Below are 19,074 nucleotides of genomic sequence, written 5' to 3'. Positions count from 1 at the left end.
GCAATCCAAGTCAGTGAAAACCTCTCAGTAAGTTTCAGTTTTTCACATACAACATGGGCATAATCACCCATGCTCATATCCTGAGTTACTCTACCTTGATGCCATGAGGAAAAATACAAATGCATCAGCAAATTTTGAATTCTTATAAAGATGCTATGAACTATATATACTGAGTACCCCTGACAGAAATATGGAATACTCATTAAACTCTTCAGAGTTCTTATTAAAGATTTTTTATTTATTTATTTGACAGAGAGAGAGAGAGACAGCAAGAGAGGGAACACAAGCAGGGGGGAGTGGGAGAGGGAGAAGCAGACTCCCCGCGGAGCAGGGAGCCCGATGCAGGATTCGATCCCAGGACCCTGGGATCATGACCTGAGCTGAAGGTAGATGCTTAACGACTGAGACACCCAGGCACCCCTAAACTCTTCAGAGTTGTGTGGCAGCACACAGTTTGGAAACATGCTTTCATACATTATTTCATTTGATGGCTATATACAAACTGTAGGACCTCATCAGGAAACAGAAATTATCCATGTTACTGATAGAGAAATTGAAACTATACAGAGTTAAATTACTGTCCAGGATCTATAATCAAGAAAGTAGTAACTGTCGGGGCACCTGGGTGGCTCAGATGGTTAAGCGTCTGCCTTTGGCTCAGGTCATGATCTCAGGGTCTTGGGATCAAAGTCCCACATCGGGCTCCTGGCTCAGTGGGGAGCCTGCTTCTCCCTCTCCCTCTGCCTCTCTCCCTGCTCATGCTCTCTCTCTCTCTCCGTATTTCTGTGTCTCAAATGAATAAATAAAAAATTAAAAAAAAGAAAAAAAGAAAGTAGTAACTGTGTCTACTGGTTCCAAAATATAACATTAGATGAAGAATATGATGACTTTTTTGCCTAGATATCCAAAATCATATGGAATAGTTTGGCTGGTAAGGCTAGTTTTCAGGAAGCAGCAGAAGTCCAGATATAATAGGAATCACCCACATAAATTTCTTTCCAGATTAATCTCTAATATGTCAGTCTCTTTGATGGAAGTCAAGACTCTCTTTTAGGAGGAAGTCTAGAAATTTCACTAAAATTAAATCAGGAACAGAGAGGCTATTTGTAAGAAAAGATGAAGAATGTGGGTTAAAAACAATTTTAAATGTTGATGTATCTGAAAGGCACAAAAGCAATTTGAAAAATGAAAAACTAATCTTGGTTCAAAATAAAAATTGGAGAGACAAAAATTTTCAAAGAAATGTTTTCTGGGGCACCTGGCTGGCTCAGCTGGTACAGCATGCAACTCTTGATCTTGGGGTTGTGAGTTCAAGCCCCACGTTGGGTGTAGAGATTACTTAAAAAAATAAAATCTTAAAAAAAGGAAAGAAATATTTTCTTTCAGTGACCACTGCAGATTTAGAAAATAATATCCTCCCTACCCTCACTTTAAGGTTGTATTATTTAGTATATTAAGAAACTAGACTTAATGGACATGAAGAACTCTGTCATGATAATTCCATGTTCAGAGCTGTGCTGTATCAGACTTTAAAACTAGAATATATCTCATGATTAAGTGAACCAATCATAAAGAAGTCAAGTTCCATAATAAAAATGGTTCATTAGGAAGACCATCCAAGAATTCAATTTATTGACTCTCTCAAACACTTTGTTATATGCATGCCAGAATTTGATAATTATTGAAGTTGGGTAATGGGCACATGGGAGTTCCTTAATACTATTCTGTTTACTTCATAGATGCTTGAAATTATCCATGATAAAAAGTTAAGGAAAAAAAACCCCAACATATTATAGAGCAGCATGGACACAATAATTCTGGGAAATAATAGGTAGCTAGAGTTTTCTTACTTGCCCAACTCACAATGTGCTATATTTGAACATAAACCTTCACTGGGTACCCCATCCCTCCCTCCTTCTTCAGATTCCTAGCCATAAATGGTACTCCATGAGCCCCTTCTCCTGGCATGAGACATGTATGAGGTCTCTAGATCCTTTATAGTTTTATATGTTCCCTCCACCACTAGTATCTGATCACCAAAGATCATGAATTAATCTGTTATTCCCATGAGTGGAGTAGATGCTACTGGAACAGAGAAGCTGAGAGGAAGCAGAGTTTCGTGGTTAAGAAAATAGGCTCTAGTGTCAGATCGTCTGAATTATACTTCCGGCTCAATCCCCTGTTAGCTGGATGACCTACAGTTATCTTGGCTTAAAGAGTGTGGTCTTTTCAGGTGAATTTCTAAGAGAGAGAAACACTGAAGGTAATTTCCTCTATTTTAAATTCTTAAATGTTTTACAAACTATTTTACTCTAATAAGCCTACCAACTTTTCAAAATGAAAGACAATGTCACAACTCCCAAGATCTGTTCCCTCATCCAGTTGTGAAATCCACCTTTTTTTTTTTAAAGATTTTATTTATTTGACAGAGAGACCACAAGTAGGCAGAGCAGCAGGCGGGGGGGGCGGGTGCGGCGGGGAGAAGCAGACTCCCCGCTGAGCAGGGAGCCCAATGCGGGGCTCGATCCCAGAACCCCGGGATCATGACCCGAGCGGAAGGCAGCCACTTAACCGACTGAGCCACCCAGGCACCCCATCCACCTTTTTTTTAAGACTTTTATTTTTTTTAAGTAATCTCTACATCTAATGTGGGGCTTGAACTCACAACTCCGAGATCAAGAGTCAGAGCTCTATTGACTGAGCCAGCCAGGCACCCCTCCATTTCTGATATGATCCATAAACGTACCAAATGCACAGCCAAGGGGCGCCTGGGTGGCTCAGTCGTTGAGCGTCCGTGGGAAGCTTGCTTCTCCCTCTCCCACTCCCCCTGCTTGTATTCCCTCTCTGGCTATGTCTCTCTCTGTCAAATAAATAAATAAAATCTTAAAAGATTTTATTTATTTATTTGACAGAGAGAGAATGAGAGATAGAGAGCACGAGAGGGAAGAGGGTCAGAGGGAGAAGCAGACTCCCTGCTGAGCAGGGAGCCCGATGTGGGACTCGATCCTGGGACTCCAGGATCATGACCTGAGCCGAAGGCAGTCGCTTAACCAACTGAGCCACCCAGGCGCCCTAAATAAATAAAATCTTAAAAAAAAAAATGCACAGCCAAGTATTTTAAGAAGCAGGTAAAAAAAGAAAGCCATGTTGCTAATACAACATGTTAGATATATATCCAATTTTCAGTCCCGCTGACTAAGAATACTGGAATTCACCAATAGGAAGTAACCCACTGGCCCCAGTAAGACAAGAATTAATTCCTCTTTTTATGTCTCTTGGGGTCGGAAGGTACTTTTGTCCATTTTGGTAAACAGGTTATTCGATTTACTTAGTCATCTCTGTGTAAGAAAGGCCATGAACATAACCAATGGGGAAGACCAAAGCCAGGCCTGGGCAGAGGGCAAGGGCAGCATGCCTAAGTATCTCTGCTGTGTTTATATCTAGCTTGTATCATCAACACTGCTTTTTCAGAAACCATCAATCTTAACGGGCAGAAATCCCAAAGAGAATAGTAACAAACTGTTAACAATGTTATCTACAGAAACAAAATCCTAGCAATGCTGTTTAAGATTGTTTTGTCTCCTGAGAGAGCACAAACAAAGGTTCTGCCTCACACATGCTGGCCAGTGCCCACCAGGCTGACAGACAGGAGGGCCTCGCTGGGGTGAATACCTATCATCAGCATAATAACATACTACACATACCCTCTAAGGTCAGGCCAAGTGTGCTAATTAAGTTAGATCGTATTTTCTTTCCTTCTTTCCGGTTAAGTAAAAAAGAACATTGCCAAGGGGTGCCTGGGTGGCTCAGTCAGTTAAGCATCCATCTCTTGATTTTGGCTCAGGTCATGATCTCAGGGTCGTGAGACAGAGCCCCAAGCCCCACGTCGGGCTCCATGCTGGATGTGGAGCCTGCTTAAGACTCTTTCTCCCTCTCCCTTTGCCCCTCCCCCCCAAGAAATACATGAAAATAATTTTGGCTTTAAATGAACTATTCCCTACCCCCACTCAGCTCATATCTTTTAGTTCTCTACTGAAATGCTCTGCTCAGTTATTCAAGAACAACAAAAAACTTAGTTTAACCTTAACTAGATAGCTGAAGATTTCACCAAGAAGGATTACAGGCAGATCACAGGAATCAAGACCTCAGCTCTCTCAGCATAATGGAATTAGTAAGTCAGCAAAAACAAAACTTCTAAAGAGGTACAGTTGAATGGGAAAAAAAATAACCAAGTGGCCCAGAATCCTCTTTAAGAGTAGGTATTTCGGGGTGCACCTTAGTGGCGCAGCTGGTTAAGCTTCCAACTCTTGGTTGCAGCTGGGGTTGTGATCCTGGGGTTGTGGGACTGAGCCCCACGTCAGCTCTGCGCGTGGCATGGAGTCTGCTTGGGATTTTCTCTCCCTCTCCCTCTGCCCTTCCTCCCTGCTCTCTCGAGGTCTCTCATTCTCTCTCTCTCTCAAATAAATAAATAAATCTAAAAAAAAAGAGTAGGTATTTAGGTTCAAAGTAATAAAGACAATAACTCACACTACACAAAACAGAGCATTTGCCGGACTTAACATGCGTTAAGTGGATATCACCACGTAGTGTAAACCCTGATAGTTGTTTTTCTTTCTTTTTTGTAATTCAAGTTCCCGACTTAAGCTTTTTTTTTTTTTTAAAGATTTTATTTATTTGAGAGAGAGAGAATGAGAGATAGAGAGCACAAGAGGGAAGAGGGTCAGAGGGAGAAGCAGACTCACTGCCGAGCAGGGAGCCCGATGTGGGACTCGATCCCGGGACTCCAGGATCATGACCCGAGCCGAAGGCAGTCGCCCAACCGACTGAGCCACCCAGGCGCCCCCGACTTAAGCTTTGACTGCCAAGGCATCCGAGACAAAGATGGCTAACTCAAATAAACACATCGCCAGCCACATGACTAGATAAAGAGCCAGGCCACCTCCCCCCACTGAGGCTCCTTTGTTTTAGAGATCCTAGTTGATTCTGATAATTGACCATTTAGGCCGCTTGCTTCTTCTCTTCCCACACTTTAAGCTCCTGCTCTTATGTTTTAAATTCACCAATAAACAGTGAGCCTTCGAAACCCTAGTCTTCCACCCACAACCCGCTTTAAAGCAGAACTCCAGGCACGTGCATGCTCTCTGTCTACCTGCAACCTTGTGTGGCCCCAGGTGAACTGTGTAATTTCCAGATTCTGTAAGCAATAAATCTTTACTTTTTCAAAGTTTCCTGATGGTTATTGCTGAAGGGCATTTTGCAATCAGAATAAAAACCACAAGGGCTGGTCAAGCCACAACACTGGTTATTGACAGGTCAACAAAAACAACAAAAAACACACCACTAATCTACAAACCGAGTGACTGTTACAGATGGAAAAATATCATGGAAGCAAGCCAACAGATCCAGGCTCATCTAAACCATAACTGTAGTCCTTTTCCTAAACACTAACCTTTATGATAACAAACCCAATTACAGGGACCAAATTAGACCAAAAATGAAACAGAAGCTACAGAGGTTCATCTGAAGCAATCTCCTATGTTTTAAAATGTTACAAATATCAAATCCTTCCAATTCAAGACAAGTTATTCCTTTGCATCCATTTCTTAACTACTACCAATTTGCAGATGTAACTAAATGATGAGTTATCTTGATTTTTCTGCTAAGTTTGTTAAGGTTTCTACCCTTCTCCACCTAATCCCAATGTATATTTGCCTTAAAATAAAATTCATCATATAAGGAATCACCAATTTAAATATATACTGCACTTTAATTCATAAGTTAATATAACAAGCAGCCCATAACCACAGAACAATTGTAGAAATCACAGAAGGGGCACACCCAACTGATGATGAACAGAAATGCACTAACAGTGCTTTTATTTGTTTACATAGAAACACTGAGCTGCGGAGTTTCATGGCAGATCCCAGGGATGGTCAGCCAAAATCCACCAAGGATCACATCATGGGGAGATGGAAAGACTTAGAATAACAAATTAAATGGCTTCCAGGTTTTGGCCTGTGCTGCTGAATCACAGCATACTCAAGTCAAGTTCAACAGGGAGGTTAATAGACTCTTCTAAGACAGTAGTTTTTTTTTTTTTTTTTAAGATTTTATTTATTTGAGAGAGAGAGAATGAGAGATAGAGAGCACGAGAGGGAAGAGGGTCACAGGGAGAAGCAGACTCCCAGCCGAGCAGGGAGCCCAATGCGGGACTCGATCCCGGGACTCCAGGATCATGACCTGAGCCGAAGGCAGTCGTCCAACTGAGCCACCCAGGCGCCCAGTAGTTTTCAAATATAAATGACATCAGCTCACTTCCAAACCTGCGCCGCGCCCCCCCTGCCCCCAACCTCTTACCCTTGGAAATCCTAGGGCTGACAAACAGTTGGGAAATCACTATCTAAACGGCAACAGGCAAAGAGTTGCTAAGATCTCTATTTTCTTTTTCTTATTTAGTAAGGAAATTTCTGGCTGATCCTTGGTTGGTGGAATATGTGCTGAAGTTTAATTCCAAATGTTTGGGTATCTCTCACAGGATTCCCTACCTACTTCTTCTCAGTCTTCTAGCTAGTCTAGTAAGCTGGGGTTATTGCATTTTCCCTAGCCAGAATTCACTGGCTAAATGTTAAGAATATGGACTCTGGTAAGGAGCTGCTACAAAATACCACCAACACACATGCATGTCACGCTCTCTCGCCCAATACTCTATGGTGGTTGCCACTTTGGGTTTGAAACCCTAAAAACTAGGTTGCCTGGGTGGCTCAGTCATTAAGCGTCTGCCTTTGGCTCAGGTCATGATCCCAGGGTTCCTGGGATCGAGCCCTGCACAGGGCTCCCTGCTCGGCGGGAAGCCTGCTTCTCCCTCTCCCACTCCCCCTGCTTGTGTTCCCTCTCTCGCTGCGTCTCTCTCCGTCAAATAAATAAATAAAATCTTAAAAAAAAAAAAAAAGAAACCCTAAAAATTAAGGCATAAAAACACCTCAGGGGCACCTGGGTGGCTCAGGCGGTTAAGCGTCTGCCTTTGGCTCAAGTCATGATCCTCGAGTCCTGGCATCCAGCCCCACATCAAGTTCCCTGCAGAGCGGGGAGCCTGCTTCTCCCTCTGCCCCTCCCCCCCACTCCTTTCTCTCTCTTTCTCTCTCTCTCTCAAATAAATAAAATCTTAAAAAACACCTTAAAAGGGTTTTATCTACTATGAAAAGTTGTCTTTAAAAAGTATGGTCTCAAAAATTTGCAAGTATATGGGGTGCCTGGGTGGCTCAGCTGGTTAAGCGTTTGCCTTCAGCGCAGGTCATGATCCCAGGGTCCTGGGATGGAGCTCCATGTTGGGTTCCCTGCTCAGTGGAGAGCCTGCTTCTCCCTCTTCCTCTGCCTCCTCCCCCCTGCTCCTGTGCATGCACGTGTGCTCGTTCTCTCTCTCCATCTCAAATAAATAAAATCTTTAAAAAAATTTGCAAGAATATACCCTAAACTGTTAATCGATGGTGATCTCTGGGTGATAGGATTACTTTACATTTTTATTTTCTTCATTTTGCTTATATACATATTTTTTACTTTTCTATAACTCATATTACCTGTTAGCTTTTTAAGCCTAATTACTATAATTTCCTTATGACTTCGGCCTGGGTTTTGATATGTCAGAACAGAACAGTTCTAAACGGTAAGCAGAGCATTCGTCTGCTCTTTGGACTTCACAACTTCTAAGGAGACTCCAATAAATGGCTAAAGTTTCTTGCCAATCCCATTCTCCCACTCAGAAGGTTCTGTCTTTCTAGAGAGTTAGTGCAGTACATGAAAACACACCAAATGCTATATATAGCAAGCGTCCTGGCAAAGGAAACTCAACTTTCTCATTGGTCAAGTGGTTCTGGTACAAAGAGGTCTAGTAGGGTCAACATGGTTTGGAATGAATACCAGCATATACTGGTCTCAGAATCAGCTGTGGGTTCAGGCACAACATGCTGGCCATCGGGATCATGGAGGCAAACGAGATCCTCAGATTCTCTGTAGAATAGTCTAGCTAATGAACTAATTACTGAAAAATGCTACACACTAGGGCAGCCTTTTACCCATATCTCTTAGGAGGCAGAGAGTAGTGCAGACTCCAGTCACCCTGAGTTAGCATTACCAGACTAAGCTCACCTTTGTGGCCATGATCTTCACCCCATGAATTCTCCACTCTCCATTTCACAAATGTACCATCCTGATCATCCTGCAAAAGAGTGGATAACAATGTATAGTCTGAAACAGATCCCTCCTGCTGAGGTGTCATGTAATTTTAGCCCTTCTTCAGCCACTCAGAAGAAACAGTCTTCTCTACACAGCCATGATATACATGGTCAGGGCCATATATTCTCTACTATAACTAAAGGGATACTCTAATAGAAGTGAGGTTTAACTCTCTTGGGAGTAAAAATGCAATACATGTAACAAAACAACAAATACTATTTTCTCCTTTACATTATATTCTACACCAAAAATAAGCATATTAAATTGCTACTTGGGTGACAATATGAAATATTAAATTACTAAAAGTGGTGAACACCATCTGAAACCAGGGACCCTTGCTTTTAATCAAACAGCATTCTCTGTAAAGGCTTCCCACTGTATTCATTTTAGAAATGACTCTAAGACCTAGTCAGAGTTTTAAAAAGAAAACAAACACATTCTCATCATACTGCCTAATTTTCTACTTAGTGGAACCAAGTAATGATACGCTCCAAATGTGCGCTTTTACTGATTCAGTTACACAAATACTGAATTTAATACAATAGAGACTGAATGGCAAAGCGAAAGTAAAAAGACTACTTTCGTAAAACAAAAGCCAGACAGTTCTACTGTTCTCCCTCTTTTGTCTTAATGAAATGAACTCAATTATAATCTTCTTAAAGGGAGAATGACACTTAATGATAACCTTCATTCATAACCTTTACTACAGTAACACAGAAAAGGATAGAGCAAGGCTCCATTTGGGAAGACTCTTATCTTTTACATTTACCCAGGGCATTTGCTGATGTCAAAACAACTCAAATCTTTGAGAAGAGAGCCGGCTCCTAATGATTTCATCTGTCAACTCCTACTTGCATATAACTGCATGAGTCTCATCTACATGGGATCTGATTTTTCTCTTGACAGTTTTCTTAGATCTCAGTAATTTTCAGTCTCAGAAATAGCCAACAATCAAATCAACAAGTTTCAAACACCTTTATCTGTACTACCTCTTAATCTGGGCCCCAGGTACCTTCAAAACCACATAATTAAACTATACATTCTGGAGTTAGCCTATCAGATGTCTGTTTTGGTTTTCTACTCCCCCCATTGTAGTACATTTTTACTTTCCTTTTAAATATACTGTTAGAATCTATACCACCTAAGGTCATTTACTATAATGAGTCTGCAAATGTTTCCTCTCCTTGGCCAATGAATTTGTGCATGACCTAGACAGAACTGTTCTCTGTGTCATCTACACATATGGAATAATACCTGGACCTCCACCATAGGGATTCCAAGAAATCAGCAACCAAGAAAGGATATCCCAGAATAGAGCTACTAGCATTTATCTTTGCATAATTATTCAAACGCAGTGCAAATTAGTAATGGTAGTCAAAAACACAAACTAGAGGGAAGAGAGAGATTTCAATATAGAATTCCAATTGTGGTAATATAAATTCTGCTTTATACTATTAGCATATAAAGTAGCTCCATATCCCTGAGAAAAAAAATGGCACGTTTATAAGCCATAAAAATGGCATGTTTATAATCAAAGAATGGAAGTTCCAGAGAAAATGACCCAGTGTGTATGATTTTTATTTCTGAAAATTAGGAATATAACAGAGATGGAAAATGATTAAAAAAAAAAAACTGAACATCTCCTGGCAATTACAGGTTTTTCATTTATTTTTGTTTTTTAATAATTCTCTAAACAATTTAAAAGTTTAACTTTAATTTAAGGAGCTTTTGTTAAAATCCAATACAGCAGGTCCAAACATAAATATAAATAAATATAAAAATATAAAATATAAACCACTTAGTATTTTGTTCTAAGTATTTTAGTATTTTATTTACTTTAGTATTTTGTTCCTTTTTTTAATAGTATTTTATGAAAAATGCTTTCTAACACTTTGCTTGTCGAGGTAGTTATTCTGTGACTTTGTTTCCAGTAATTTGACTAGAAAAGGAACATCTTTTTTTTTTGTAGTGGTAAAGAATTAAAGTAGTTTAAAATTTTTTTTTCCTATGATCCATGAGCACAGGAGTGAAATATACACTCTACAGCCTAGAAATGGGGAAGCTTATTTGTGAAAGATAAAATTTCAGTTATTGTTTCCAACACTAGGTTCTAGAAACAGTGATATTACTATTCAGAGTATTTCATAGGAAACTCTAAATACTTCATATCCAATTTCCTGAATAGCTCTGTATAAATCCAGCAATGGGCAAGGAGTCCACAGATTACTGTTATTGACATTTTACTGCAGAAGAATCTGAATGACAAATGAAAAGAAGGTAAGTCTGAAAATATAAGTCATCAAGATATGAACACTTTCAGGGCATATTTTAATTCCTTATACATAGAAGTTATCTTCTCCCCCAGGTTCTCTCGCTGATCTCTCTTCACATCAAGAACTTCCAAAGTCACAGCAAAGCTGTTACTTCCTTACTCCCTTTTGACCCAAATTCTGTTCCTCATGGAAAGTTCCTATTTTTATTACCTCTGAGCATGCAGCCAAACCCCAACTGACGTGAGTACAGTGTCTTGCTTAGAAGCTAACTTTTAACAGAAAACACATGAATGAAGCTCTGTTAGGTAACAGTCTACAGGAGAATGTAGGTCCATCTGTGCAAACACTGCAGTAAGCATGCTGAGGGTCATACCTTCTCTGAGACAGCAGTGAAGGTCATGGCGTGGGTCATAAGTGACTCACCAAAAGTCAACCTCTCAGCTTTATTCATGTTCTTCAAGGAGACACCAAACACTAACTCATGATCATAGCTGTAAAAAGAATGGTAGTACAGAATAAAGACAGTACAATCAAGGGGGAAAACTGGCTTCTGGTTGTAAAAGGAACATAAAAGAAACTGAAGGAGCTCCACAGTTCCAAATGAATATGGGCTGTAGCTCTTCAGAGAATATGGTATACATGCAGGATTTGGTCTCTCAATGGGATTCCATTCTCTATGTGCTACAAGCGTACTGAGGAAAATATGAAATAATTAAACAAATGCCCCATCTCAAAGGCTGACAAGATGAGTTTGTATTGGTTATTTTGGCAAGAAAACCTTAAAAAAAATCTTTTGAAGTAACTTCTTCAAAAAATGATCTCTTCTGGGGCGCTTGGGTGGCTCAGCTGGTTAAGTGTCAACCCTTGATTTCGGCTCAGGTCATGATCTCAGGGTTGTGAGATGGAACCCCGAGCCCTGCATCAGGCTGGTGCTTGGTATGGAGACTGCGTAAGATTCTTTCTCTCCTTCTGCCCCTCCCTACCCCTCCCTCTCAAAAAAAAAAAAAGTCTCTCCTGAGCTGAACCACCCAGTTCGGAACCATCCAGTTTCTGAGCTCATTTAGACCACTACTGATAGTGAAATTTAAACAAATAATGTCAAAAATATTGGAGAATATTGTCAAAGTTAAAAAAATTCATGAATTCTCTCTTTCAGATTTCTCTTCTCTGTTCTTAATTATTTACTCAACTTCTCGTAAGTAACGGTAAGAAACCATAAAGGGGTTTATTTTAATAGTCAAGGAATTCTGCATGATTTAGTTAGCAAATGAACCTTCACTGCCATAAACAACCAGGAGGCATGCTTCAGAGTATGCATGCAAATTAGTCCTAGTAGTCTTAACGACAAAATAGATAAGGCATCAAAGTAAGAGTAGTAGTTAAGAAGGATGAAATAGCAAACAAGAAGTCTGGAAAACCCTTCATTACATCTCAAATGTACTGAGCAGATTTATACAGTAATCAATTTTTTTTAAGTGTTTTTCTCATATAGGATGGCTTTTTAGGAACATGCAACAACTTCAACTTAAATATGAAGTATGATCTTGACTTCCCAGGTTACAGCATATACGTTATGTGGAGTTTATGCTATGAGTCCTCAAACTCTACAAGATAGAGAGAGACCCACCCTCAGGCCAACCTTAATCTTCGGGTGAACCTCAGCTGAGTCATTTCGTACCAAGAGTGCACTCCAACAACAACAGCCCACAGATGATTTTCTATTTTAAATTTCTTGTACTCACACATTCATGTCACTGAGGCCTAGCTTGCCACTGAAGTGTTTTCCAACATCACAGCCAAACCACACAGCCTAGAAATAGAGGAAAGAGGAGAAAAGAAAGTCAACATAAATCCTGTCTTCCTCTTACACCAAACAAGCGGAGAAGAGGTTTTTAACCCTAATGGGGAAGACACAGAAACGATACCAACCTCTCCATCTTTGATGGAGGCGGCGACCATCTTTTTCAAGAAGTCAATGGGCTGGTTGTTATATAGAGTTTTTCTCCCGCCAACCATATTGCTTAAGTAGTCCACTGTGTAAACTCTGTTGTACTTGTGCTGTGGCCGAGGGTCATTCACTAAACAAATCTATTGAGATTAATAACATGTTGATTAGAACATAAAGCCAGGAACCTCAAACAAGGCTTCACCTCTCCTCCAAATTCTTATGTGGGCATCAAACTCATCACTTCTGCTTGCAAGAAAAAACATTACAAATACCTTGCTAAATAACAAAGAAACCAAAGGTGGCAAAGTCATGTGAAGAGCGATTCTTGCATAATCTAGTTAGTGCAAGGAACACACTTTGGGAACTGCATCTACTTGTTTTTCCTACTGGCAAGAACTGCCCCAAAACAAATTCTGAAGAATTGCATGCACCGAATAAGGCAAGATGGAGATCCCATCACTCTAAGACTCCTGTTCTCAAGTTACAAGACAGGCTCAATTCCTAGCAACACAGCAACCAAGCTGAGATTCCACTCCCAAAACAAAGCCACTTGCTTATAGAAGGGTCCAAATGCCAAGGAAGTAAGAGGTTCTGGTTATCTGGCTAGATTGGCGGAGAAGACCTGAAGAGAGCACGAAAAACTAGGATGGACAGTGCTCCTTTCCATGTCAAAGTCCCCAGTGAGGTCCGTGGTACAGAGGTGCTCCGAACTCATGGCAAGAAACACCTAATCTCCTTTTCTTGTCTTGCACCTGAGATTGATTCTGGGCCCAAATCAGGGGAGTGTGTGGGAATTAAACTGACTGCTGGCCTATAGTCAGAAGTTTCCGGAGAGGAGCACTGGGGAAAGGTGACAGATCCTCAGATGACCAACTCTATCATTAGGTACATAAAATACCTCAAGAGGAAAGGAGAAAATAGTTTGTTTACTGTCCAGTTTGATGACCATGCATGTTAGCTCAAGAATCTTAGACCCTTCCTTGTAGACAACAGGTATTTGAAAGTAAATAGCCAGTGGCTGCCAGTGCCAGTCTCCAACCTTATTTTCCATATTGAAGAGTGGCTTGACATGTTCCCTGTAAAACTCCAACGGTGTTATGGGGCCAATCTTCTGATAATTTTTATCTTTGTCTCGATACTCCCAGGTGAATGTCTCTGGTGGATTACCCAAACAAATGCACACCACTCGGAATATCTGGAAGAAAGAAGGGGGACAAATGAGCAATGGCTAGGGAAAAGTGTTATTTTTTACCTCTTTGTTTTCCTCAAGCTTGGGAAACACTAGGAATCAGCAGCTAATTCAGGCCAGAAGTTTCACAGGAACTCTAACACTGCTCCAAAAATTTGAAGGCTGATGTCCAGGATTTGATCAGCTGACTTGTGAGTTCATAAACAGTCTGAACAATGCACTTCTGAAATGTTAATATTTAGTACTTAGTATTTGCCCTGCAAATTAAACTCCTTTAGCCAAGAAAGAAACCACTCACCACTGATACCCAACAAGACCTGGGTTGCTGCTCTGCTGATTATATTTCAAGTGACAAATAATGGTGCACATTATAAATGGATTTCCTTCCCTTTAGGCATCTAGGTTTTCCTTTGATTGTGACAGGGGTCTCCACTCATAGAAAAGACGTTAACTTTTCAGTTGGAGCTTGGGTGACAATGCCTATTAGAAGTATTACTAGAACAAGAATAACTTCTAGTGGAAGGTATCATTTTTTGGGTTATGAGACCCCACCATAGTTTCTAATAATGTCACACCTTCAAGTTAGCATCATTACAATCCAAGGATATATTTTGTATTGTTTTCATCTTATAAAAAGACAAAAATAGAAGCACAGAGAAACACCTTGTATAAGGTCACAGTATGGAAAAGCTTCCTCTGCTATATCAAATTTGCTATATCTTTTAAAAATATGATATGATGAGCCTCTTCTTTCTCCACCCCACAGTACCCACTCTGATCCAATTTCATCACTTATTACCTGCATTATTTGTATTACACATTTGTATACTCCATTACATTCAAGAGAAATGGATCTTATATTTACTTAGTGTGCCTCTTTCATGCTAGATACTACATATCTGCTAGGTTCTCTTAAATCTCATAACACTCACTCACAGTATAATTTCCCCTCCCTTTTCGTCCCCCAAGAGATTGAGACAAAGAAATTAAGTAAGCTACTTAAGGTGACATAGCCAGTAAGTGGCAGAACCATGATCTGAACTAAGGCCATACTTTGTTTAAAAAACAAAAAAAGTATTGCTCTATGGGTACAGGGTTTAAGAAAAGGGAACATTTACTGAATGTCTACTGTGTTGTACTATAATCTTTGAATACCACATCTCTGAATCTTCTCAGCAAAAGCAGACGTTATTCCTATTTTATAGATAAGGAAACCAACCTTTTAGGGAATAAATAATTTGACTGAAGTCAGAAAATTAATAAATGACAGAATTAGGAGTTGAACTCAGATCTGATTTCAGTGAACTGAGTGAACTCAGATCTGATTTCCATACCACCATGAATCAAGCATTTATCACTGTAACTTTCTGGGTTTCATATAACTTATGTCCTCCAAAAGACCATAAACTTACTTTTTTTTTAACAGTTTATTTTTGCGAGAGAGAGAGAATGAGCGGGGGTGAGGGGCAGAGGGAGAAGCCGACTCCCTGCTGAGTAGGGAGTCCGATGTGGGACTCAATCCCAGGACCCTGGGATCATGACCTGAGCTGAAGGCAGACACTTAACCGACTGAGCCTCTCAGGCACCTAAGAGCATAAACTTCTTAAGGCTAAGGATCGGGTCATGGATATTTTGTCTCTCCTATAGCATGTAGCACTATATCTGATCTAGATATAATAGCTGATCTGAACACTGTTCCATTCTCCACATCATTAGAAGATGAATCATTTTAGAAGCACCAGTTTCTTCGGTCACTTCCTTATTCAAGATTCCATAATGCTTCCCTATTACCTCCCACAACAAATCTAAACTCCAGAACCTAATTATTCCCACTTTTTTACTAAAACATAACATATATTAAGTATGTAAAGTGTATTAATTTGAAATATACAGCTCTAGTCAACTTTTTACATACATACATACCCATGTAACTACCATTTAGATTAATATACAGAATATTTCCAGGGCTCCCGAGGTTCCCTGGATCCTCTGCAATCAATAACCCACACCTCCCCCAAAGTAATTACCATTTTGACTTATATAACCATTGACTAATTCTGCCTTTCCTTTAACTTCATATAAATGGACTCATACAGCATATTCTCTTTTGTATCTCATTCTTTTTTTTTAATTTTATTATGTTATGTTAATCACCATACAATACTCTCATTCTTTTGTTGACAAAATGCCTGTGCGATCCACTCATAGTGCTGTGGGTATTACTAATTCATTCTCTATTGCTGTGTAGTATTCCACTGTGTAAAGAGATTACATATTATCTACTCTCCTGGTGATGAGACATATGAGTTATTTGCAGTTTGGGGTAACTGTGAATAAAACCGCTATGGACATTTTTACCCACACAGTTCTCAAAGGGGTTAAGGAATTTACATACTTGTCAGTATGAGAGAAAAAAAAAATAAGAAAATTTCAGTTGTACTGCATTCCTCCCAATACCTGACATTCTATTTTTAATGTCATTTTGGTGGTTATGTAATTATATCTCACTGTGGTTTTATTTTATTTTTTTTAAAGATTTTATTTATTTGAGAGAGAGAGAATGAGAGACAGAGAGCACGAGAGGGAAGAGGGTCAGAGGGAGAAGCAGACTCCCTGCTGAGCAGGGAGCCCGATGTGGGACTCGATCCCGGGACTCCAGGATCATGACCTGAGCCGAAGGCAGTCGCTTAACCAACTGAGCCACCCAGGCGCCCCTCTCACTGTGGTTTTAATGTGCCTTTCCCAGTTTTTAAAGGTTCCCTATAACTTCACCAAACCTTATTTCCCATCATAGATCCCACACTTCAGTTAGGCTTGTCTGTGTCTCTCTTTCCTGTCCACCGAATGCATTCAGCTCACTATCACCTTCATAATTTTGTTGTCTCCTCTGTTCCGAGATCCCAATCCTACTCCCATACTTTACAGCTCAGTGCAGGATACCCCTCCCCTAGAAAGTTTTCACCAATTAATTATTCCAGCTCACACTAACTGTTCCCTTCTCTGAACACTTCTGGCATAAGAATTTAACATTTGATTCCACAGAGCCGTTTATGTTTCTCTAAGACCTCCCCCCACCCCCAACTAGATTTAATCAGTAGGGACAGTAACTAGGTCTTAGACATATCCCAACAAGCCCTAGAAGAACCACATTAAAAACAGTTTTCTTAAAAGTTCTTCTCCAGTGACTGGTGTGAAATTTGAATTTAGGAGTTCAAACTGGGCTTCTGCTCTGTTTAAAAACATTCTGATGGTTGAGGATTTACTCACAGGTATAGGCAATGTTTTCCTACACTCCAACATCCAGAACTTGGTGGTAGTTAAGTCAAACACACTAGCTCCAGTCCATTTCTGACAAACAGATCATGGATTCACACCTGCCACAAGCTGATTATACAAATCATCATCTATCAATTCCATTTATAATTAAGGACATTTCTCTCTCTTTTCCCTCTAGTTAAGGGAAGAACAATGGCTCCCAAAGTAACACTGTTATTTTCTCATTTCATAGACTAGATACTTACACTTTGGAAAATTCTCTATTAGGATGAAGTAATCTCTGAACTCTGTCCTTCTAAATTTTAAGGTGTACTAAATATGGATAAGATTAGGGTAGCCAATCCTACCTATATTGCAGTCATTCTTGGAAGCAGTGGAGCTATTTTATTTTTAAAATAATGTCCTACTAATCCTAAAAGCAGGCAAAAGGGAAAGCTCAGAGGACAAAACAAAGCTAGAACCTGTAAGAAACACCCCTCTTTCCCCTCCTCTTCTTGGACCACCTACTCTGGAGAACGCTGTTGTCCTTAAACTGACAGAACCCACATTCTTCCCTCACTTTATGGTCCTTTCCCTTCAGAAATATCTGCTCCTGCCTTTGTTTTAGAGAAATCACCAGATAATCTATGCCTCTCCCATCCCCATCTACCACTTTCAACCTGAAAGACCACTTAAAAAGCTTAGCTTTGGGTACTCCTGAGCTGTCCCTGAGTGGTTGATTTCAGAAGCCAGAACTTTCTCCAAATTTACCTTTAGGGAAATTTATTAGCTACCCCAGTCCCTATCTGACTTCCTCATTCATCAGGGAACACACATGCCAGATCTCCTAATTCTAAGTCTGCATTTGTATTTCATCATCAAAAACTGAAATTGCTATGTCTTTACTTCTCTTCATCATCCCCACTGCATTCCAGGCCTCAAAAAGCCCTGGGACAGACTGGAACCTGATACCACGGTTCAACCTTATGCTCTGAACCAAAGCTAGAAAGCAAAGAACAGGACCTGCCTATGACATCAGGCCAGTAATTAAGGATAAAGAGCTTAATTCATGGGTTATTATAGAAAACAAAGCATGATTCTACTATCTTAACAGAAGCAGATTAATCAACAGAAGAGGTAATGCTTGCCTTTCCTTTTGTTATGTTGTTTTCCAAGAGAGAATGTTCCTTTACTTGTATTTACTGTAAGGGCCTGAAGAGCTAGCTGGTCCTTAAACCACCATTCTCTTAATGCTATATCATTCTTAGGTTGGTTTCTAACACCAAAGAGGCAGGGCATCCTATTAGCAACTGTAACTGAGCTACTCTAACCATGGATTAATGAGCTGTTTGGGATTCACATGGATTAGAGAATCATTTGTATTTGCTCAGCACCAAGGTCACTAACGGCAACCTTAGGACTCTGTCATCATGAGGAGGACACTGTCACTGGTAACTATGCTCAAGACAATGTCAATGAAAGTGTCCATTTAGAACATGCTTAGACAAGGGAGGTTTTATAAACTTAAATGATGGGCATTTTTTTTAAGTTTTTATTTTAATTCCAGTTAATATACAGTGTTATATTAGTTTCAGGTGTACAATATAGTGATCCAACACTTCCATACATTATCCTGTGCTCATCATGACAAGTGCACTCCTTAATCCCCATCACCTATTTCACCCATCCCCCTCCTTTCTGGTAACTATCACACTGTTAAATGATGTGTACTACCAACTAGTATTTGTCACATGTGTATGGCCATATTGATCAGTGAGACCATTTTCATCAATTCTCAGTCAACCAAAGGTGGTTTATCCAGCTCTGCCAGGCAGTGGCCAATAAAAGCGAAAGGCTAGGGCCAGGCCCAGTGAAGATTATGACAACTAGGTGAATTTGTTTAAACACATTTTAAATATAAATATAAATGTTTTACACTATAATTTACATAGTACCTTACTGTCCATTTGGCTCTATCTAAAGAAAAAATGTTAAATAATTTCTTCCTTTCTCTCCGAAAATGCATTAGTGGAAATTCATTTTTATCATTTAAATGGATTCTATGGTGAATCCTTTTGCAAGACAAATGCTTATGCCCTAATGCATATGTTTTATAAATCTGTATTTTTATTAAAGATGCCTATAAGGCATGAATGAGGATAAGAGTGTCATCTCTTCCT

At 39.9% G+C, this 19,074-nt stretch overlaps 1 protein-coding gene across 1 annotated transcript in view; it reads right to left on the bottom strand.

The window, feature by feature from the left end:
- BLMH (bleomycin hydrolase) overlaps positions 1 to 19,074 on the bottom strand; it is a 47,630-nt gene that overhangs the window by 8,430 nt on the left and 20,126 nt on the right. Inside the window, exons 7-11 of the mRNA XM_025851397.2 lie at positions 13,490 to 13,645; positions 12,432 to 12,590; positions 12,245 to 12,312; positions 10,876 to 10,993; positions 8,143 to 8,212 (exon numbers count right to left, since the gene is read on the bottom strand). Of these exons, the coding sequence (XP_025707182.1) occupies positions 8,143 to 8,212; positions 10,876 to 10,993; positions 12,245 to 12,312; positions 12,432 to 12,590; positions 13,490 to 13,645 (571 nt within the window). The remainder of the gene's footprint in view (positions 1 to 8,142; positions 8,213 to 10,875; positions 10,994 to 12,244; positions 12,313 to 12,431; positions 12,591 to 13,489; positions 13,646 to 19,074) is intronic.

The sequence above is a fragment of the Callorhinus ursinus genome, unplaced genomic scaffold (assembly GCF_003265705.2).
Source record: "Callorhinus ursinus isolate GAN/ISIS: 27379988/994484 unplaced genomic scaffold, GSC_fseal_2.0 scaffold34, whole genome shotgun sequence".
In the NCBI taxonomy this organism is placed as follows: domain Eukaryota; kingdom Metazoa; phylum Chordata; class Mammalia; order Carnivora; family Otariidae; genus Callorhinus; species Callorhinus ursinus.
Note: the sequence above shows the minus strand (reverse complement) of the source record. Positions and strands in the feature narration are given on the sequence as shown.